We start from the raw sequence: 23,282 nt of genomic DNA on the forward strand, positions 1-23,282 counted from the left end.
AACAGGCCTACTGACCCATGCAGAGCAGGTCCATGGCCCCCCCCCCCCAGGATTAGCCTAATGACCCACCCAGTCTGGTCACCTCCATTCAAGGAAGGAGCATGGCACCAGACCCAGCAGCACAAGCTAGTCGGATCCAACTCACACCCACCCACACCTGCTCATGTATTTATCTAACCTATTTTTAAAACTACACAACGTTTTAGCCTCAATAACTGTACTCGGGAGTTTGTTCCACTCATCCACAACTCTATTACCAAACCAGTGCTTTCCTATATCCTTCATGAATCTGAATTTTTCCAACTTGAAACCATTGCTGCGAGTCCCGTCTTGGCTGGAAATTTTCAGCACGCTATTTACATAACCTTTGTTTATTCCTGTTTTCCATTTATACACCTCGATCATATCCCCCTTAATTCTACACCTTTCGAGAGAGTGCAGATTCAGGGCCCTCAGTCTATCCTCACAGGGAAGATTTCTGATACATGGGATCATCTTTGTCATCCTCCTCTGTACGTTTTCCAGAGCATTTATATCCATTCTGTAATACGGTGACCAGAACTGAGCAGCATAGTCTAAATGAGGCCTAACCAAGGATATATAGAGTTGAAGAACAACCTGAGGACTTCTGTTATTTATACTTCTAGATATGAATTATTATTATAATAAAGGGGAAGCACTAAACCCGTAGGATTATACAGCGCCTGGGGGGGGGATGTGGAAGGCATTCAGGCTTAATTCAGGGAACTGGAGCACAGATCCAATTCCCTAAATCAACAGCCCCTCACCAACATCAAGGAACCTTCCCTGAGGGGACTCGAGATATGAAGCCAAGAATTCTGTTAGCTTTATTGCGAACACTAATGCACTGTTGTCTTGGTTTTAGATTACTGCTAACCAGAACTCCTAAATCCTTTTCGCAATCAGTAGTATTAAGATCTACATTATTTAGTTTATATGTGGCATGGTTATTTTCCTGTCCAACATTTAGAACTTTGCATTTGTCAATATTAAACTGCATCTGCCACTTCTCCGACCATTGCATCAGTCTATTCAAATCATCCTGGAGTGCTCTAGTGTCCTCATTAGAATGAATTGGACGGCCTATTTTGGTGTCATCAGCAAATTTGCTTATGTCGCTATTTATTCCCTCATCTATGTCGTTTATGTAAATTGTGAACAACAACGGGCCAACACTGACCCCTGAGGAACACCGCTTGTGACGTGCCCCCATTCTGATTTCTCCCCATTTATGCAAACTCTCTGCTGCCTATTTGTCAGCCATGCCTCTACCCAGGAAAAAATTTCTCCTCCTATTCTGTGTGCCTTAAGTTTCCTCAATAGCCTCTGGTGTGGAACTCTATCGAAAGCCTTACTGAAGTCCATATACACAATATCATATTCATTACCATGATCTACCTCCTCAAACACCTTAGTGAAAAATGTTAGTAAATTCGTAAGACAGGAACGCCCCTTTGTAAAACTGTGTTGAGATTCATTAATCAATCTGTGCCTATCAAGATGGCTACGAATTGCTTCGGCAATTATTGATTCCATAAATTTTCCCACTATGGAGGTAAGGCTTATTGGTCTATAGTTCGAAGCCAAGGACCTGTCACCTGCCTTGTAAATAGGTATTACATTTGCCGTTTTCCACTTATCAGGCACTATGCCAGTTTGTAGTGATATGTTAAAAAGATTAGCCAAAGGTATGCTAAGTTCCTCTTTACATTCATTTAACACCCTTGCAAACAGTTCATCAGGGCCTGGGGATTTGTTAGGTTTCAGTTTCTCTATTAGTCTGAGGACCATGTCACTAGTTACCACAATTGTACATAGTTTATCCTGTTCTACATAATCTGTTATTTCAGGAATATCGCCAGTGTTTTCCTGGGTGAAAACTGAGAGGAAGTAGGTATTGAGAATTTCACACGTATCCCTATCACTGTCAGTGATCTGACCAGAGTTACTCTTAAATGGGCCAATCTTGTTCCTAATCTTACTTCTGTATACCTGAAAGAACCCTTTTGGGTTAGTCTTTGAATCCCTTGTGCCCTTAGCCTAATAATCCCTTTTTGCTTTTCTTATTCCTTTCTTTATTTCTCTCTTTCATTGAATATATTGATTTCTTAACTGCCCATCCCCTCTTTTGATACACCTATATATGCCTTTCTATTGACCAGTGAAATGTTTTAATCTATTGTTCATCCATTTGGGATCATTTTTGTTAGATCTAATTTCCCTACTCAGGACAAAAGTTGTCTGGGCAGCTAGAACTATGCTCTGAAAAACGTCATATTGGCAACCAAGATCACCTACCTGACCCATAGTCAGGACATCCCAATTTAGCCCCACCCAAGTAATTTTTCAGTCACATGAAGTCGGCCAAGCGAAAATCTGGGACAGAGATTTGATTGTAGTTATCTGGGTAATTCCATGATATATTGAAACTAAGTGATTTGAGATCACTTTCCCGTAGCTCATCATTAACCTCAAGATTATTAATTAGTGAATCTTTGTTGGCAAGAACCAAGTCAAGCAGATTGTTTCCTCTAGTTGGTTCTGTCACAACCTGTTCTAAAAAACAATCCTGAACCATATCAAGAAAGTCATTACTCATGATTTCCTGTCATATTGTTCCAATCAATTTGTCTAAAGTTAAAATCATCCATTATCACATTTTCATATCTAGATGCCTTATGAATTTTGTCCCATAACAGCTTACTGCACTCCCTATCAAGGTTTGGGGGCCTATAAATCACACCCAAAATTAATTTGTCACAACCCTCAAGAAACTGTAGCCAAACAGATTCTGTGTTCGATGTTTCTAATCTTATATCATGTCTAAGACAATTTAAATTTTCTCTGACATACATTGCCACTCCACCACCCTTCCTGTTGACCCTATCAGTGTGGAATAGTTTATAACCCTGTATGTTGTATTCAGAAGGCATTTCTCTATCTTTCAGGTTGAACCAGGTCTCTGTTATACCAATAATATCTATATTACCTACACTTGCAAGTAATCTTAGCTCATCTACCTTATTTCTTAGACTCCTACTATTTGTATAGTAAAACTTAAGGGAGCTAGTCACTCATTGCCCTCTGCTATCTCTCTCTGTTTGTTGATCAATTGATTTGGTATTACTAGAAACTTTATCTAGGTAGTAGGTTGGTAAACAGCAACCGCCCAGGGAGGTACTACCGTCCTGCCAAGTGAATGTACAACAAAAACCTGTAATTGTTTTACATGATGGTAGGATTGCTGGTGTCTTTTGTCTCATAAACATGCAAGATTTCAGGTATGTCTTGCTACTTCTACTTGCACTTAGGTCACACTACACATACATGTACAAGCATATATATACACACCCCTCTGGGTATTCTTCTATTTTCTTTCTAGTTCTTGTTCTTGTTTATTTCCTCTTATCTACATGGGGAAGTGGAACAGAATTCTTCCTCCGTAAGCCATGCGTGTTGTAAGAGGCGACTAAAATGCCGGGAGCAAGGGGCTAGTAACCCCTTCTCCCGTATAAATTACTAAATTTAAGAGAAACTTTCGTTTTTCTTTTTGGGCCACCCTGCCTTGGTGGGATATGGCCGGTGTGTTGAAAGAAAGAAGAAACTTTATTTTGAATATTGTCTTTTAAACATATCCCTGAGGTATCCCAGTAATAACTGCTGTTTTTAACCCTAATACTGCAGCCTGATTGTTTCCCACAAACACCCATACTTCTGTAATCTATCAGTTTAAATTCCTTGACAAGTCATCAATTACCCTCTCAATCGAATTGGCTAATGCAACCACTCCATCCCCAGAGAAATGAACCCCATTTAATATACAGTGGTCCCCCTGATGATGGGCTTGAGTTGGGAAAATTTTGAGTTACAATTTGCCCTTGCAGAGGAATTTAGTTTTGAGTTTCAGTGAAGAATTTGAGATAAGACTGTTGTGGTTCACTTCCAGAGGAACAAGATTAACCTAAGTTGCCCAAAATGCTCTTCGTAACCAAGAGCTTTCTGTGTACACTAGTATGCCAGTGATGTCAGCTAGGTCAGTAATAGTCGTATTATGTACAAGTACCATCCGACTTACGACCGAGCTTGGTTCCGACCAACCTGTCGTAAGTCAAAATGGATGCAAGTCGAACCTTATGCTTTTAGTACTGTATCTTGTACTGTAAGGTTTAGGAGAAACACTGTGTACAACACAGTTTTCATGCATACAAAACATTTGTATACACGAAAACATACGAAAACATTTATATGCATGAACAGAAAAATACAAAATAACTTGAGCTAAACTGTAAACAGTACAGTTATAAGTACTAGTGGTCGTATGTCAAGCATGGTAGGCGTACTTGTAGAAATTTATTTTTTTTTTTCGACAAACCTGCTGTATCCCACTGAGGTAGGGTAGCCTGAGAAGAAAAATGAAATTTTTTCTTTTTAAATAGTAATTTATACAGGAGAAGGGGTTACTAGCCCCCTTGCTCCCAGCATTTTAGTCACCTCTTACAACACACTTAGATTATTATTGTATTTATTATTAATATTAATACTATTTTTTTTAACATGTCATGCCACGGGCGGGGATAGAACCCACAATCAGAGAGTCTCAAAACTCCAGACCGTCACGTTAGCCACTGGACCAGCTAGCCACAATAAGATTCGTGTCATGTTAACAGCTTTGAGGGGACTTGAGCTAGAGTTCGTCACCGCCACGCTAGCTGGAGATTCATCTGTAAAAACTTGCATTTGTGGTCACAGTGGTGCCTATGCTAACCTTCCTATGGTGTAGAAATATACCTAGTTGGAGGAATCTTATTGTGGCTAGCTGGTTCAGTGGCTAACGTGACGGTTTGGAGTTTTGAGACTCTCTGATCGCGGGTTCTATCCCCGCCGGTGGTATGGTTTGTTTGCAATAATGTCATTACGGTTTCGTGAGTCTTTTTAACATGTCGGCTGTCTTCCCACCAAGGCAGGGTGACCTATAATCACTGTCTTTGCAGAGGAGCTCAGATATGATAGTTTAGATGCCACTCCAAACAGCCAGTATCCCAAACCCCTTCTTGAAAGTGCAGGCATTGTACTTCCCACCTCCAGGACTCGAGTCCAGCTAACTGGTTTCCCTGAATCCCTTCTCAAAATATTACCCTGCTTGCACTCCAACAGCTCGTCAGGTCCCAAAAACCATTCGTCACCATTCACCCCTATTTAACACGCTCACACATGCTTGCTGCACGTCCAGGACCCTTGCACACAAAACCTTTTTATCCCCTCCCTCCATCCTTTCCTAGGTACTATTATTATTATTTTTTCAATGAACTGGTTGTATCCCACTGAGGCATGGTGACCTATATGTCGCCTCTTATGACACACATGGATTATTATTATTATTATTATTATTTATTATTTTTTTTTCTTTCAACAAACTGGCCGTATCCCACCAAGGCAGGGTGGCCCAAAAAGAAAAACGAAAGTTTTTCTTTTTAAATTTAGTAATTTATACAGAAGAAGGGGTTACTAGCCCCTTGCTCCCGGCATTTTAATCGCCTCTTACAACACGCATGGCTTATGGAGGAAGAATTCTGTTCCACTTTCCCATGGAGATAAGAGGAAATAAACAAGACAAGAGCTAGAAAGAAAATAGAAGAAAACCCAGAGGGGTGTGTGTATATATATGCTTGTACATGTATGTGTAGTGTGACCTAAATGTAAGTAGAAGCAGCAAGACGTACCTGAAATCTTGCGTGTTTATGAGACAGACAAAAGACACCAGCAATCCTACCATCATGTAAAACAATTACAGGCTATTGTTTTACTCGGCAGGACTTTAGTACCTCCCTGGGCGGGTTCTGTCTACCAACCTACTTCCTAGGATGTTATAGACTTCTGGTTTCTAAAACACAAACTGTACATAAACTTGAATAAAATGTGTTAATTTAATTTTCTAGTTTCACAAGACTTCTAGGAATGTAACTCCCTGCAGATTTGTAGGAACAACTGTACATTATTAAATACTTTACTCTTTAGGGATATATGAGGCCTAAAACTTGAATGTTTTAAAATAGATGTATTCCTTTTAACCCTTTTTATATTTACACAGACTCTGCATGTATTAACGGATCCAGAAGGAGAGAGTCCAGTCCCCAAGGTTTCACCAATGATCTATGTAGATACACTTATTCAGTACCTCTTCACAATCACTCAACTGTCCCCAGTAAACTCTGCAAAGGCTCTTTTACAGGTTAGGAGGAATGCATAGTTAATTTTGCTTAGATTATACTTTAGATGTTGCACAGCAGTTTCAGGAATTTTTTGACATAATTCAGTTTTTAGTTAAAAAATGTAAATTATCACACTTTTAATTAAAATTGCTGCTACAATTGCATGTTATGGGAAAAATTAAGCTAAATATTATTATTATAAAAAATCTTAGGCTATTTTGCAGCTGGATTTGCTTGTAAATAAATGAAAATGTTACTGTATTTTGAGAATGGTAGTTCTTTGACAAGCTGTGTTTTATGTTGTAGCTGACTGCTATAGTTCCAGTAAATATATAACAACTTATACAGCTGCAATATGTGACAGAATATAGAACTCAGGAGCCAGCTGTTGTATCTGACAAATAACAGTAACTTGCACTACAACCAGCTCCAGTATTTGACAGTAAACTTATTATAGCAGACAGCTAGATTAATCATACAATTTAGTCATGTTTTTAAAGCAAACTATTCTTATTGAAGTGCAGGTGATGCTGTGAGAATTTCACACCACAGTGTAAGTAACTGTGTGACCTATTTTATGTCTATTTGCAAGTCCCAGCTGCTTTATTGCTAGAACATTTAATTCCTAACAGTTGATCTGTATAGTTTTTCCTATAGCCCGTGTAAAATAAATTAATCTTTAATATAATAAGTTATAATTCCTTTTCCACAGGAATTGAGAAGAGTTAATGTACAGTAGCCTTTATCATATCTACTCTATATTACTGGTTGTAAGTCATGATTTTTTTACTGAATAAATAATACCCCTCTCATCTTACGAGTGCAGGCTACCCAAAACAAAAAGTATGGAAAATTATCAAAGTGATGAAAAGAATGGTGGAACACTACAGGAGGTCAATCAGCTCATACATCACAGGTCTCTCTCAAATCCAACCCATCATTCAAATGTTTATTCAATCTTTTCTTAAAGCTACCCAATGTTTAAGCTTCTGAATAGCACTGATAAGTTAACTCATTTATTTTAACTTATTTCTAAAGCTATCTAATTTAAGACTCAGTGACCCTAACTGGCAGATTGTTCCATCCATAAGACCATAAGAATAGAGGAGAGCTGCAGCAGCTCTACTGGCCCATGCTTGGCAAGTCCTTTTCAAACCCAGCTCTTTTCACTCGTATATCTGTCCAACATATTGTTTAAACAACCCCAGCTGTTAGTAGATTAACATAAACATGGAGGAGTATTGCAGCAGGCCTGCTAGACCATGCTTGTCAGGTCCTTCTCAACTCCAACCATTTTTACTCAGATATTTGTCCTACCTATTTTCAAAGCTGCCTACCATAAGGTTATAGCTGCAAGGATTGTAGGAGGCCTGCTGGTCCATACTTGGCGGAACCTTTCAAATTCAATCCTTCTCACTCCAATATCTGTCCAATCTATTCTTCAAGTAACCCTACTAACACATGCTATTATTATATTAATGGTTCAGAAAACTGACAAGTAGAAGAACAAGAGACATGTGCAACACTTGGGTGTTGTTATAGGGTTGGGGGGGGGGTGTCTTAATGATAGGGAACTGCCCTTGATCCAAGGAATTAGAGCTATCCTCCCTTCTTCCCAATCCCAAATCCCCAGGTGCTGTATGACCCCTTGGGTTTAGTGCTTTCTCATGAATATAGTAATACTCTAGTACAGTACATTAAGAAAGCAGATGGGAAATATTTTGAGTGATTTAGTAATGTTAACCCTTTGACTGTTTTCGACGTATAAATACGTCTTACGAGCCAATGTTTCTGACGTATATATACTCAATAATTCTAGCGGCTTCAAATCAAGTGGGAGAAAGCTGGTAGGCCCACATGTGAGAGAATGGGTCTGTGTGGTCAGTGTGCACCACATAAAAAAAATCCTGCAGCACACATTGCGTAATGAGAAAAAAAAAACTGATCGTTTTTTTGGAATAAAACGCCGACTTTGAGGTGTATTTTCGTATAGTATTTATCATTGTATTCGCGTTTTCATGGTCTTAGGTGATAAAATGGAAAACATATTACAGAAATAGAGATGATTTTCATTACTTTTACGATGAAAACGACCTTGAAACTAAGCTCAAAGTAGCGAAAATGTTCGATTTTTACCAATGTTGAAGAGTAAATAAATCACACCATACGTCCAATACACGTCAACTAGGGAGTCTAATATTCTTTCACTAGTGCACTGATATTATTTATACCATTTTTACAATAATGCAGTCGTCTGCATAACAGTAAATTTTGTATTTTTTGAATGAATAAAAAATCAAAATAGAAAACAATAATAATATAAGAGGGGCCTAGAGATGTGACTAATGAACAGAGCATATGTTATTTTAGTGCCACGAATGTCTACCTTGTTTATTCTGGACCCTATTTTGAAATTGGCATCTTTTTTATTTTGCGTGAAATTGGCCAAATTGCCAATTTCTGACCACCATATTGGGTAGTCCAAATTAGTAAATGGGAGGTTTCTTGTACTCAGCTGATAGATAAAATGGAGTTCTAAAGAAATAGCTATGAGTTTGGTCAACTGGAACAATGGAATTGCCTGAAAATTGGGCTCAAAGTCGGCGAAATCGCCGATACGCATATGTCGCCGAGACCGCTAACTTCGCGGGACCATAATTCCACGAGTTTTCGACCAAATTTCGAACTTTTGGTGTCATTACCATCGGGAAAAGATTCTCTATCATTTCATAAGAAAAAATAATTTTTTTTTTTTTCAAAAATTGAGCGACATAGAATGACAGTTTCAGAGAGGGGCCTGAAACAGTCAAAGGGTTAATATAAACATGTATGGAGCTCTCAAAGTTTTCTATACTTTGTATGTGAATAATTTTTTTTTTTATTTTAGGTACTAGAAGAGAAGTATGAGGAATGTGCGAAGTCCAAGTTTAAAAGATATCCCATGGCAAACACAGTGAGTACACTTCCTCTCTGTAATTGCTGCTTAACCTCAAAATAAAATAGCTGTATTTTATCTAAAGATATAGTACTACTATACACAAGTTAGCTACAACAATGTTTCTCCATGTCTATACATTCTTTTTACCCTTCATGGCACATATATCCATAGGGGTTGTTTTTAGAAGCCTCTGCAAATTTAGAACTAATGAATACAGTACCACTAAATTTTGTCTTAATGCAGGTGATTCCTGCACTGACAACTTTGTTGTTCCTGGAGAGCCATCATAAGTTGAGCCCTTATTTTCCATAGGCACATTATTATTTTTTTTTATTAACACATTGGCTGTCTTCCACCAAGGCAGGGTGGCCTGAAAAAGAAAAACTTTCATCATTCACTTCATTACTGTCTTGCCAGATGCACACTCACACAACAATTATAAAACTGCAACATTAACACCCCTCCTTCAGAGTGCAGGCACTGTATTTCCCATCTCCAAGACTCGAGTCTGGCCTGCCGGTTTCTCTGAATCCCTCTGTAAATGTTACCTTGCTCACACTGCAACAGCACGTTGAGTCCTAAAAACCATTTGTCTCCATTCGCTCCTATCTAACACACTCATGCATGCTTGCTGGAAGTCCAAGCCTCTTGCACACAAAACCTCCTTTACCCCCTCCCTCCAACATTTCCTAGGCCGACACCTACTACAGATTTATGTACTCTTGAAGCCATTCTATTTCGTTCCGTCCTCTCTACATGTCCGAACTACCTCAACAACCCCTCCTCAGCCCTCTGGATGATAGTTTTGGTAACCCCACACTTTTTCCTAATTTCCAAACTATGAATTCTCTGCATTATGTATATTCACACCACACATTGTCCTCGGACATATCTCCACTGCCTCCATCCTTCTCCTTGTTGCAACATTCACCACCCATGTTTCACACCTATATAAGAGCATTGGTATAACTGTACTCTCATACATTTCCCTCTTTGCTTCCATGGACAAAGTTCTTTGTCTAATAGTGCACGGATATTACAATTCCAGTGATCCACAGAACCTCAACATCACCCATCCTTCAAAAGCGCAGACATTGTACTACTTGTCCAACTAGATATCAGGCTTCCTTGTTGATTACTTAAGCAGGCTATTATTATTATTGGCTTTCTGGTCTGCATAGCCATCACAGCCTGGGTGATTTGGCATCTGGTGGAGGTAGCATTAGTTTCACGTTGAAAATTTCTTCGTTTGTACTAGCAGTTTTTCTGTAACCGCTTGTACCAAGTTGAAGAATCTGGGGCCATGGCTATTATATTTGCATGTTTCTTCCTAATCTTCAGGATCTGTTATTATATCAAGGAAATATGGCATAAATGTCATGACTTGTAGCCACTATATGAAAACAAAATATCTTATTAACTATGTATAATATTTTTAACTATTAATTAAATGGCTGGTACCCACAATATATTAAAACTTATTTTTCTTTCAGTTTGTGTTCCTGAAAATTGCTGGAATTCTTTTCCCATCTTCAGATTTTGTTCATCCAGTTATGACTCCTGTGATAACATTTCTGATTCATCTATTGGGCCAGGCAAAGATTTTAACACGAAGAGATGTCACAGCAGCTTTATTTTCAGCACATATTTTGCTGGAAGTAAGTTTTTTACAGTTTTTTCACTTATAGTATTGTACTGTAAAATAACCATCCAATAAAACAGACCCCCATAAAGTGAATGTCAGTTAAAAGGGTAAAAAAATCTGCCCAGACAGAGGCTCTATATATATGTTTATGGGGTGTCTGATTAACCCTTTGACTGTCGAAGGGCCCAATCCTGAAGTGTCTCCTGGTGTCGCAAAATATTCGAAAAAAAAAAAATTATTTTTTCTTATGAAAATGTTAAGATTATTTTTCTGATTGTTTTAGTCCCCCCAAAATAATTTTCCCATCAGTACTTACCGAGATATAGAGGCATGAAGTTTGCAGAAAATGAGCCGCCAACAGCGGCGACTGCCGCTCACCGGTAAACTTTAGTTTACTTGTATTTGAAGGTTTGTTGTTTTTTTCACTATTTTATTTTTTCACATAACTTATGTGGCCTGTGAGACCAAAGTAAGGTGCAATGTACATATATACACTCGTTGTATACAACACAATAAGCACACAAACATAATTATCAATATATTGTTTACAAAACTTGTTTACAAAAACAAACAATACAAAAAATTGTTTATTACTATTGTTCTATAATATATATACCAATATACAGTCACTGAACATATTCCTAGAAGTTCTGCAGCTTGTGGAACTCTTTGAAACATGGTGTCATACGCAGAATTTACCTCCGTCGTCGTCTTCGCTCGGCTGCTCTCTCTTTACCTTCCCTTCTCGCTGATGGACCCACCTTTCATCCCGACTGTCTCATTGACTTTTTGACAACAACTGACTTCACAAATTCTGATACCTTCAGCCCTTTCTACTTCAATCTCTTGCTACCCTCTACCCCCGTACTATCCCCTGCCCCGCTGTTTTCTGTAACCTACTGATCATCCCTCCTCCCTTCTGCCACCCAATACCCTCGCTTCCTTCCCTACCCTGCAGCGCTGTATAGCCCTTGTGGCTTAGCGGTTCTTTTTGATTATAATAATACTAATAATATTTCCCACCAAGGCAGGGTGACCCTAAAAGAAAGAAAAACCCAAAAAGAAAGGAAAAGATTTCATCATTCAACACTTTCACCATCACTCATGCATAATCACTGTCTTTGCAGAGGTGCTGATATCTAAAAAACCCTCCTTTAAAGTGCAGGCATTGTGCTTTACATTTCCAGGACTCGAGCCTAGCTAACCGGTTTCCCTGACTCTCTTCACAACATATTACCCTGCTCACACTCCAACAGCTCATCAGGTCCCAAAAAACATTCATCTCCATTCACTCCTATCTAACACACTCGTGCACACTTGCTGGAAGTCCAAGCCCCTCGCCCACAAAACCTTTATATAGCCTCTCCTCACTTAACGACGGAGTTCCGTTCCTAAGACCACATTGGTAAACGAATTTGTCGCTAAGTGAGGAGCACACTGTAATGGTAGTGGGTTTGTGTCAAATATATTTGATATTATTTTAATGTCACCGTACACTTTTCCTGGTATACTCAGTAAACTAATTCCTTTATAATTTTTACAATCTCTTTTGTCCCCCTTCCCTTTATATAAAGGAACTATACATGCTCTCTGCCAATCCCTAGGTACCTTCCCCTCTTTCATACATTTATTAAACAAAAATACCAACCACTCTAACACTATATCCCCCTCTGCTTTTAACATTTCTGTCATGATCCCGTCAGTTCCAGCTGCTTTACCCCCTTGCATTCTACGTAATGCCTCACACACCTTCCCCACACTCACATCCTGCTCTTCTTCACTCCTAAAAGATGGTGTACCTACCTGGTCAAAAAAAAAAAAAAAACTCAACTTGGATGATTCAGTCTCTTGGCAATAATTGTGGTTGCAGGGGTCAAGACTCAGCTCCTGGCCCCGCCTCTTCACTGATCGCTACTAGGTCCTCTCTCTCTCTTTTTTTTTTTTTTACACAGGGTTTGACAAGGTTAAGGATCCGTAGTTTTATTGACAAGCTATTTACAGGGTAAGGATTCCTAACTTTATTGGCAAGCTAAGAGCTTTTACCTACATCAGCTCATTTGAAAGCATTTTTATTGTTATGAGACATACAAGTAGGGAACAGGATGAAGTTGGAACCATCTGTGGGCCAGCATTTTCATTTGATCAACTGACTTTATCTCGTTGACATGATTATGCTGTACGAATGTGTTCCATACTCGAGTCATCCTGGGTATATATGATCTCAGATGTAGTGATGTTCTGGAGAAGGGTACAGCCAGAGTGAAGTTGCTGCTTTCTGCCCGTATTGTGGCATAAAAGCTTGTTTCACGCTGTCCTGGAAGTGGATCCAAGTGTGGTACTTTGACAATATTGGCCTTGTACATAACAGTAAGGCCACCCACATCCCTCCTGTGTTGAAGGCTCTGCTGAAATGACAGATCTATCCAGGATGGGTCCAGGCGAGAGATGAGACATTTTGCTCTGTTCTCTACTCTGTCAAGCAGTCGCAGATGAGAGGGGGGGGGGGGGCAGGCAAACCAAGAAAGTGGAGCATACTCAAAGTGTGAGCGTACTTGTGCCATGTACAGAATCTTGCAACCCCTACCGTCAAGCAGATGCAAGATACGGCGAAGTGCTGTAAGCTTCCTGGCTGCCTTGTTTGCAAGATTTACAACATGGTTCTTCATGGTTAGTTTGGAGTCAAATTTCACCCCAAGGATATCAACTTCTTCTCCAGGTGCCAACACCCTCCCATTCATCCTTACTACTGCACCAGCATTACCATCATGGTGCCTAGAGACGATCATCATTTGCATTTTCTCAGGTGCAAATGTTACTTGCCATCTATTTCCCCAAGCTGATATAGCTCTTAGCTGGTGATTGATGTAGCTTAGAGCAGCTGGCATTTCTTCTCTTGGATAAGTGAATGTCAGTGTACAGTCGTCTGCATATGCATGTGATTCTGGGATGAGATGAAGAAGGTCGTTGAAGTAGATATTCCATAACAATGGTCCCAGCACGCTTCCTTGTGGAACACTTGCCCCAATAGGATGTCCTGCTGATTCCGTTCCATTCAGAACTACACTTAGAGATCTACCATGAAGGTAATCACTGAGGAGACATGGCGTAGAGCCTGCAATTCCCAGTGCTTGAAGTTTTGCTAAGAGGCCCTGGTGCCACACCCGGTTGAAAGCACGAGCAATGTCCAGTGCAACCACACAGCTGACTTTGGATTCATCCAGTGACTGGTGCCACTTAGTGGAGAGGTTTAACAACAGATCAGCAGCAGAGTAACCTTTCCTGAAGCCATATTGACAATCACAAAGTAGTGAGTGGTAGTCAAAAAACTGTCATTTGTCTTGAGATTATTGTCTCAAGGATCTTACCAGTGATTGACAGGAGTGACACTGGTCTGTAGTTGCTGATTTCTGCTCTGCTCTTCTTCTTGTGAACAGGGACTACATTTGCCTCTTTCCACAGAGAGGGCCATTTACACTGTACTAGGCAGTGCTGAAAGATGCGAGTTAGAGGTGCTGCTAGCTGGTCTGCACATCTTCTCAGCAATCTTGGGCTCAACTTGTCTGGGCCCACAGCCTTTTCTTGGTCAAGCGATTTAAGAAGGAACTGCACCTCCACCTGCCTTATTGTCACCACTGACAGTTTTGACACAGTTCTTGCAGCTAGCCAAGGTGGGTCCCTTGCTGGATCAGGAACTTGCATTTTGGTAGCAAAGTGTTCAGCAAAGAGGTCCGCCTTCTCTTGACTACTAGTAGAGGTGGTCCCATCCTGTCGATTTAGAGGTGGAATGAGTTCATCAGGCAGATAACCTTGTCTGTCCTTGACCAGGGACCACCAGGTTTTGGAGCCTACCCTACCTGATGCTAGCTTTCTTTTTGTGTCCACCTCCCATTTAGCAATATCTATCTATCTCTCTCTTTGTGTGTGTGCTTCCTGAGCTTTGTCATACTTCGTCTTAAAGCTATGTATGGTTCCTGCCTCCACTACATCACTTGCTAGGCTATTCCACTTCCTGACGACTCTGTGACTTATGTTATCATGTCTCTCCTGTCCTCCAGTGTTGTCAGTCCGATTTCCCTCAACCTTTCTTCGTAGGACATTTCCCTGAGCTCCGGAACTAGCCTTGTTGCAAACCTTTGTACTTTCTCTAATTTCTTGATGTGCTTGACCAGGTGTGGGTTCCAAACTGGTGCTGCATACTCAAGTATGGACCTGACATACAGTGTACAGTGTCTTGAATGATTCCTTACTAAGGTATTGGAATGCTATTCTCAGGTTTGCAAGGCGCCCATATGCTGCAGCAGTTATCTGGTTGATGTGTGCCTCCGGAGATGTGCTCGGTGTTATGGTCACCCCAAGATCTTTCTCCTTGAGTGAGGTTTGCACCCTTTGTCCACCTAGCATATACTCTGTGGTCTTCTTTGCCCTTCCCCAATCTTCAAGACTTTGCATTTGGCAGGGTTGAATTCAAGAAGCCAGTTGCTGGACCACATGTCCAGCTGTCCAGGTCTCTTTGTCATTCACATATATCAAAAATAGCACTGGTCCTAGGACTGACCCCTGTGGGACCCCGCTTGTCACAGGCGCCCACTGTGATACCTCATCACGTACCATGACTCGTTGTTGCCTCCCTGTCAGGTATTATCTGATACCATTGTGCTGGCATGCAGGTACACATTAAAATCACTAAGAATCTGTCTGCTCTTGATGCCATATAATAATCTCTTGGGTGCGTTAAATGTTGTATATGACTCTTAATACGATATTTTTTCATTCCAGAAGTATGTTCAGGTGCTAGTACTGACCGAATTGGTTCCCATAAGGAATATTGTGAAGTAGATTAGTCCATTTCAGACCCCCAAACATACACATACAAACGCACTTACATAAATACACTTACATAATTGGTCGCATTGGGAGGTGATCGTTAAGCGGGGGTGCACTGTATAGACATTTCCATTAATCCATCCATGATATTTTTTTCAAAATTATATAATAAACATGATACACCCACAGTATAAAAATTGACATAAATATGAGATGTGTTTACCAAGCGGTTTGTAGGAGTGTCAGAAGAATTACGTTTTCTTTAGTCAAAGACCAATTACTGGGAATAACTAGAAAAATATTCCTTTTGTATGCCTTCACACTATCTATAGCTATTCATGACCCTTGTGGGTTTAGCGCTTCTTTTTTATGATTACTATAATAATAATAATATCATCATAATTCACTAAAAATGGTGTTGCATTAGAATGGGAGTGTTGCTGTTTATTTATGATTCTGTGCTAACTTGTCAGAGCATCATTCCTTCTAAAAATGATGTTACATGAGAATGTAAGTGTTGCTCCTTATTTATTCTACTGTACCACTGTGGAGACAACTTGTATACAATGTAAGGCGTTTGTGTGAACGTGTACCAACCATAACCAGACGTGTTTGTTCGTTTGTTTGTTTTCATAAGTACTTTGCGGCTCTGTCCTCTTATTCATTCTCTCTCTCGTTTATTTGTTTTTATTTCGCTTACTCACCTCTCGCCGTACATTAAGACCACAAATATTTTAACGTAAGTAATGAGTGTACTGTGTGTGCATTTTATCACTCTAGGGTGCTATAAATATCATAGTAGGTGGGATGGCCAGGCGGGCTATCATACCTCCTACACCTGACTTTCTACAAATAAATACAGTGGAGCCTTGGTTTTCGTTTGCCCTGGTTTTCGTCGAATTTGGTTTTCAATGACTCTCTTTCGTCAAAATATTGTTCCAGTTTTTGTTAGTCACCCTGGTTTTGTCCGTCGTATGGAATGTGTCCGTGTGCCCACGTCCACAAAGTATCCCATGCACACATTCTGAATCAGTCTGGCTGTGTTTCTTGTCGAGTGAACATTACCCTGCGTGTTCATATGAAGCATTTCGTGATAATTGCTTTTTGTGTTTATTGAATGCGACTGCTAAATAAGCCACCATGGGGCCAAAGAAAGCTCTGAGTGCCAGCCCTTTGATAAAGAAGGTGAGAAACACGGTAGAATTCAAGAAAGAACTCGTAGAATGAGTTGCAAAGTTTTGTGGAGAAATATCACTACCATCCTCTACAAAGGTAGAGGGTGGTAGTGATGTTAAATAATCGAAGATGTTGAGAAGTTGTTGTTGGTGTGGATCAACGAAAAACAGTTAGTTGGATTATTATTATAATAAAAAAAAAGAAGCGCTAAGCCACAAGGAATATACAGAACACAGTTAGTTGGAGATAGTGTTGTGGAGACGATAATTTGCAATAAGGCAAGGCAGTTGCTTGCGGATCTTGTAAAAAATATGCCAACAAGAGTCTTCAATAAAAGTAAAACTGATTTAAATGTTCATTTATCCATTAAAATTAGTGCTTTATATTTATTTATCATTGGTTTCTATATGTAAGACATTAGTTATTCTCTATAAAAAAATTTTTTTGTTAATATTTTTGGGTGTGTGGAATGGATTAATTGGATTTACATTATTTCTTGTGGGAAATATTGCTTTAGTTTTCATTGAATTTGGTTTTCATCAGTCTGGAACGAATTAAAAATGAAAACCGAGGTTCCTCTGTACTTTTCACCTCTCATCCTACATTAAGACTACAAATATTTTAAGGTAAGTAATGAGTGTACTGTATATGCATTTTATCACCCTAGGGCACTTTAAATGTCTCAGTATATTGTGTAGGTGGGGTGGCCAGGAGGGCTACCATGCCTACCACACCTGACTTCTTACAATAAATACATACTACTCACCTTTTGCCCTACATTAAGAGTATAAATATTTTGAGGTAAATAATGAATGTACTGCGTGTGTACAGGTCTCCCTCAACATTCACGTTTTCAGCTTTCGCGGGCTTCACACATTCGCGAATTCCCAACCGCCAAATTCACAGCCACCAAATTCCCAGCCGCCAAATCATATTCAAGTTTCCCGCCACCTGCGAGTCCCTACTACCCTCCCTCCGATCCCCGCAACTGGCAGCCAGCCCTCCCACCACTCGGTGTGGTGAGTGTTTTTTTTTGTTCATTATTTGCTATTAAACTTCAGTATAAATAATGTAAACCCATTCATGACTGCATATTGGAATGGCTATTCGGACAGGTATTGGACGGTGACATCATGTGTTTACTCTTGAACACAGCAAAGAATCAAACATTTCTGCTACTGCTAATAATAACAATAGTAATAATAATAATAATAATTAATAATAATAATAATAAATACGATATAATTGAAGAAGGAAGTTGTACAAAAATACGAGGGAGTGGTTGACACATCGTCAGTGTGGCTTTGTTTATGCTGGAGTGAACATTAGTCTCCCTGCTCTTCCAAACATTTCACAATAATTCATTGTGTTTGGTTCTTGTAGATTGAGTGCGACTGGAGTGGTTGAGGCAGTGGTTGAGGCAGTGGTTGAGGCAGTGGGTGAGGCAGCTGTTGAGGCAGTGGTTGAGGCACCGATTGAGGCAGCGACTGAGGCAGCTGTTGAGGCAGCGATTGAGGCAGTGGGTGAGGCAGCGGGTGAGGCAGCGGGTGAGGCAGCGATTGAGGCAGTGGGTGAGGCAGCTGTTGAGGCAGCGATTGAGGCAGTGGTATTTAATAACATACATGTTATTAATAATAATAATACATGTTATTAATAATATGTACTATTATTATTTATAACATATATGTTATTAAATACCACTGCCTCAACTGCTGAATTATTGTGAAATGTTTGGAAGAGCACGGAGACTAATGCTCACTCCAGCATAAACAAAGCCACACTGACGATGTGTCAACTACTCCCTCATATTTTTGTACAATTTCCTTCTTCAATTATATCGTATTATTATTATTGTTATTATTATTATTAGCAGTAGCAGAAATGTTTGATTCTTTGCTGTGTTCAAGAGTAAACACATGATGTCACCGTCCAATACCTGTCCGAATAGCCATTCCAATATGTAGTCATGAATGGGTTTACATTATTTATACTGTAGTTTAATAGCAAATAATGAACAAACAAAACACTCACCACACCGAATGGTGGGAGGGCTGGCTGCCAGTTGCGGGGATCGGAGGGAGGGTAGTAGGGACTCTCAGTGGTTGAGGAAATGGTGGAGTCTGTGGTATTTAATAACATACATGTTATTAAAGCATAACGTGTATATATTTAGTACAATTTACGACGTTTTCATGTATTTTATGATTGTTCATGGTTCAACAAGTTAAGGAAGCAGTATTGTATTATATTTCCCTACAATATATTGGGCACCAAACATTCACAGTTTAACATTCGCGAGGCTCTTGATCCCCTAACCCTCGCGAATGTTGAGGGAGACCTGTATTTTACTTTTTTTTTAATGCCTAGTTCTATAGCTAACTTAATATATGTTAGTGTAAACTTGTTATCTGGCATTTATAAGTGGAAAAAATGGTGTTCTGCTTTCTGATAATGTCTGCTTTGTGGCGGTAGCCTGGACTCTAACCTTCCGTATAAGTGGGGCCCTTACTGCACTTTCAAAACTGGTCACAGATGTATCAGAGGTAACGTCCTCTGAGGTATGGAAATATAACAGCCTGTCAACCGGGGAATTCATTTTGAACTCTACAGTACAATTTCTTACAAGCCTTCTAAGTTCTGAGAATGCAGGCATTTGTCTTAGTTTTTACAACAGTTTTAAATTAAATTTTTTTAAAAAGATTTCATAACATTTTGAAAACATTTTGTAGTGCAAGTTTTGTATACAGTGTGCTTGTTTGTTTTCCTTTACTTGAGACTGACACTTTTAGATCATAATTAAAACCATTTTCCTTGCAGTATTTAAGCCTTTCCAAAAGGTTTGTGACAGAATTAGCCAACCTATTAAATGGTCTTCTCTTCATGGCAATTGAAGACAGACAGAAAATGCATCTTCCACTGACACCACCATTTAGCCCTGTTGGTGCAACAGCTTCTCTTCTTGTATTGGAGAAGACCATAACAGAGTGAGTAATTTTTTTTAATTTTGACATGGGCAAATTGTGCATCTGTTTGTATAGGAAATCCTTTTATTTAATTGTATGACCCTTTCAGGTTTAGTGTTTGATTTGATTGTTATTTCCTGTTTAATAAGATTGCATCTTACGGATGGCGATATGACATAAGATTTTTATTTGTATTCGTATAGATTAAAAGTTTTAAATGTAACCCAGTGCTGTATGACCCTTATGGGTTAAGCACTTATTCATAATAATAATTTAAATGTAACAGAAAAGGCATACTTTATAGCATGCAATTACTCTATTATTTCTGTAAATGGTTAAAAAAATATAATTAATTTTATAAACTTCATTAAATTTTCCATAATTTATGACTAGAAACATTAATTTAATTGCAGGTATAAAGAATCTAGACTAACTTTAGCCAATATCAATAAGGACGAAGAGCTGACTGATGACTTTAAAATTAATATATTGTGCAAAACAGCAAAGCTGCTTCATCAGGTGTGCAAGTGCTGGTCACAGACGCCATCAATACGTACTGTAATGATACCTACTGGCAAGCTTTTGCAGTCCCTTTCCCTAAACAAATATCCTGAATGTGTGAAAAAATCTATAGAAGAATTATCAACTACAATTCGGTCCTTACCAGCTCAGGGATGTGCACTTGTTCGGGAAGAAAGCAAACCTACATCCATCAGGATGTATGAACCAGCTATTGAAAAGATGTAAGTCATGAATGTAGTTTTTATTTCACTTATCACAATATATATGCCATGGAAATACCTCTTGCATATATTAAATAGGTTATGTAATTGTATAATTTTTTCTTTTTAAAAGAGCTGAATGTGGAATATGAGATCAGTGCTTTTAGTGATTATTATAATGTATTATATATGACTAAATGCTGAAGATGGTGTTTTCTTGTGAATGATCAACACTTACTTTTTTCTCTTCAATGCAATTTTCTTTGTTTTAAGAATTGAAGGGGTGAAGAAACATCATGGAACAAAGGCTTATCTTGAAAAGCAGAAACTCTTGTACAAATTGAAACGTGAAAGAAAGGGAGCTAGAAGAGAGATCCAGAGAGATACTGCTTTCTTGGCCAGACAGCAGTTGATTGAAACACTTCAGAGGTAAGCAGTAATTAATATTTTAGCTATTTCTTAGAGCTACCCTTTTTTGTTATCTCTAAACATTATTCCATTTTAAACTTCAAATCCACCAGCTATCCAAGATGGTAAGTAATAGTCTCATGTGGGGGTGAAACAAGCTTAGTAAATGTTTTTCACTAACAAGATTGCTGGTCTCTTCTTTGTTTCATGAACATGTAAAATGGCAGTTAAAGCTTACACACTTCTACTTAATGGAATATACATTATGATTCTAAAGTAGTTCTTTAGCCTGATCTGACAGTAGGGGTAGCAGGATCCACCATTAGTATACAAGAGGCAATAGCAGTGTATTGCATCATGCACTACATTAAGCTTCTCCATTCTTGCCTTTATGTAAGTTTAGTGAAAAAAAAAAAAAAATAATATTGATTTAAAGGCTCATGGGCAAACACTAGGATGTATTAGAAAACTTTTCAGTCCTGGGACAGTTATCACTTATACACCCCTCAGGGAAGGTTCCTTGATGTTGGTGAGGGGCTCTTGGTTTAGGGAATTGGATCTGTGCTCCAGTTCCCCAAATTAAGCCTGAATGCCTTCCACATCCCACCCCAGGCGCTGTATAATCCTACAGATTTAGCGCTTCCCCCTTGATTATAATAATATCACTTATACAGAGGGTCAAGAATAACACTGTCTTGCCAGAGGCACATTGGTACTATAGTTCAGATGCCCCTCCAGACTGCAGATATTCCCACCCCTCCTTTAGGGTGCAGGCACTCTACTTTCTACCTCTAGAACTCAAGTCTGGCTAATTGGTTTCCTCAAATGCCTTCATAAATGTTGCATTGCTCACACTCCAGCACAGTCAAAAAAAATCACTTTCTTCCACTCCTAACACACCTGCTGGATGCCCAAGCCTCCCACATACAAAACCTCCTTTACTCCCCTCCCTTAGTATAACCCCCACCTTCCCTCCACTTCAAATTTATACACCCTCTACATCCTCTTTTACTCTGATCTCTCTAAATGCCAAGCCCACCTCAACAGCCCTCTGGATAATGCTTTTGGTATCCCCTGCACCTCCTTATCTCCAAGAATTTAATGCATATTTACACCACACATTGCCCTCAGACTCGTCTCCACTGCCTCCAGCCCCTACCCCCCACACACACTCTTACTATTGACCTGTATGTAGAAGGAATCATTCCCAAGACAAATGTTTTGTAATATGTCCTAGAGTTTGCTCATGTAGCTTTTTAAACCACTTGCTGGTATCCACTAATATTGTTTTAATTCATAGGTTATGATTACAGTATTGGAAATTCTTTGTTTCAGTGATGCTGAGCGCAAGAGAAAGATTGGACAGATCATGGGTGGATTGCAAGTGCAAGAGGGAGAATTCAAGAAGCTGAAAAAGAAAAAATAAAGCCTACATGTTGACAGTGTTGTTTATAATACTCCTTAACAATCTTTTTCTTTTAACACACTAGTCATCTCCCACCACGGTAGGGTGATCTGAAGAAACATTCATCACCAATCACTCCACTATCTTGCCAGAGGAGCACTGACATCACAGCTCTGATGCCCCTTCAGTGTGTAGGCACTGTACTTCCCGCCTCCAGTTCCCCTGAATCCTTCATAAATATTAGCATACTGGTTGGTAGGTAAGACACATAGGCAACAGTTAGGCAGCTTTATTCCAAAACACTTCGCCTACACGGTAGGCTTCTTCAGTCGAGTGCAAGAAGTAGGCAGGAGCAGTAGAGATGCGAAGACGATGTAATCAGTCCACCCTTGAAGTCGTAGATTTGAAGTTGTCAGTCCTTTAGCCTGGAGAAGACTTCTGTTCCATAGTCTGAAACAATCTGAAGATCAAGTGACAGCGTGGAGACTTGATCTTCAGATTAGACTATGGAACAGAATTCTTCTCCAGGCTGAGGGACTGACAGCCTCAAATCTATGACTTCAAGGGTGATGGACTGATTACTTCATCTTTACATCTCTACTGCTCCTGCCTACCTCCTGTACTCAACTGAAGAAGCCTACTGTGTAGGCGAAACATTTCGGAATAAAGTTGCCTATGTCTTACCTACCAACCTGTCAGTATTGTACACCATTTTGATATTCACTCTGTTACTGTGCTCACACTCCAACAGTACGTCGAGTCATATAATCACTTGCCCCTATTCATTCCTCTTTCACATTTGCACATGCTATGCTTGTTGGATGTCCAAGCCCCTTGCATACAAAAATCTTAACCCGTCCCTCCAACCTTTTCTAGGATGACCCCTACCTAGCCTTCCCTCCAGTTATATACCCTCCACTTATAATCAAAACCAAGCTCTAAAACCACTAGGGTTATACACTGCATATACA

At 39.4% G+C, this 23,282-nt stretch overlaps 1 protein-coding gene across 1 annotated transcript in view; it reads left to right on the top strand.

Annotated features, from left to right (window-relative positions):
* Positions 1-22,346, top strand: part of l(3)07882 (Nucleolar protein 14 homolog l(3)07882) — a 46,573-nt gene extending 24,227 nt beyond the window's left edge. Inside the window, exons 7-13 of the mRNA XM_070094103.1 lie at positions 6,110-6,250; positions 9,118-9,183; positions 10,662-10,826; positions 19,631-19,797; positions 20,190-20,519; positions 20,772-20,927; positions 22,242-22,346. Coding sequence (XP_069950204.1) covers positions 6,110-6,250; positions 9,118-9,183; positions 10,662-10,826; positions 19,631-19,797; positions 20,190-20,519; positions 20,772-20,927; positions 22,242-22,332 — 1,116 coding nt within the window. The 3' untranslated portion in view covers positions 22,333-22,346. The remainder of the gene's footprint in view (positions 1-6,109; positions 6,251-9,117; positions 9,184-10,661; positions 10,827-19,630; positions 19,798-20,189; positions 20,520-20,771; positions 20,928-22,241) is intronic.
* The last annotated feature ends 936 nt before the right edge of the window (positions 22,347-23,282 follow it).

The sequence above is a fragment of the Cherax quadricarinatus genome, chromosome 44, assembly GCF_038502225.1.
Source record: "Cherax quadricarinatus isolate ZL_2023a chromosome 44, ASM3850222v1, whole genome shotgun sequence".
Taxonomy (NCBI): Eukaryota; Metazoa; Arthropoda; class Malacostraca; order Decapoda; family Parastacidae; genus Cherax; species Cherax quadricarinatus.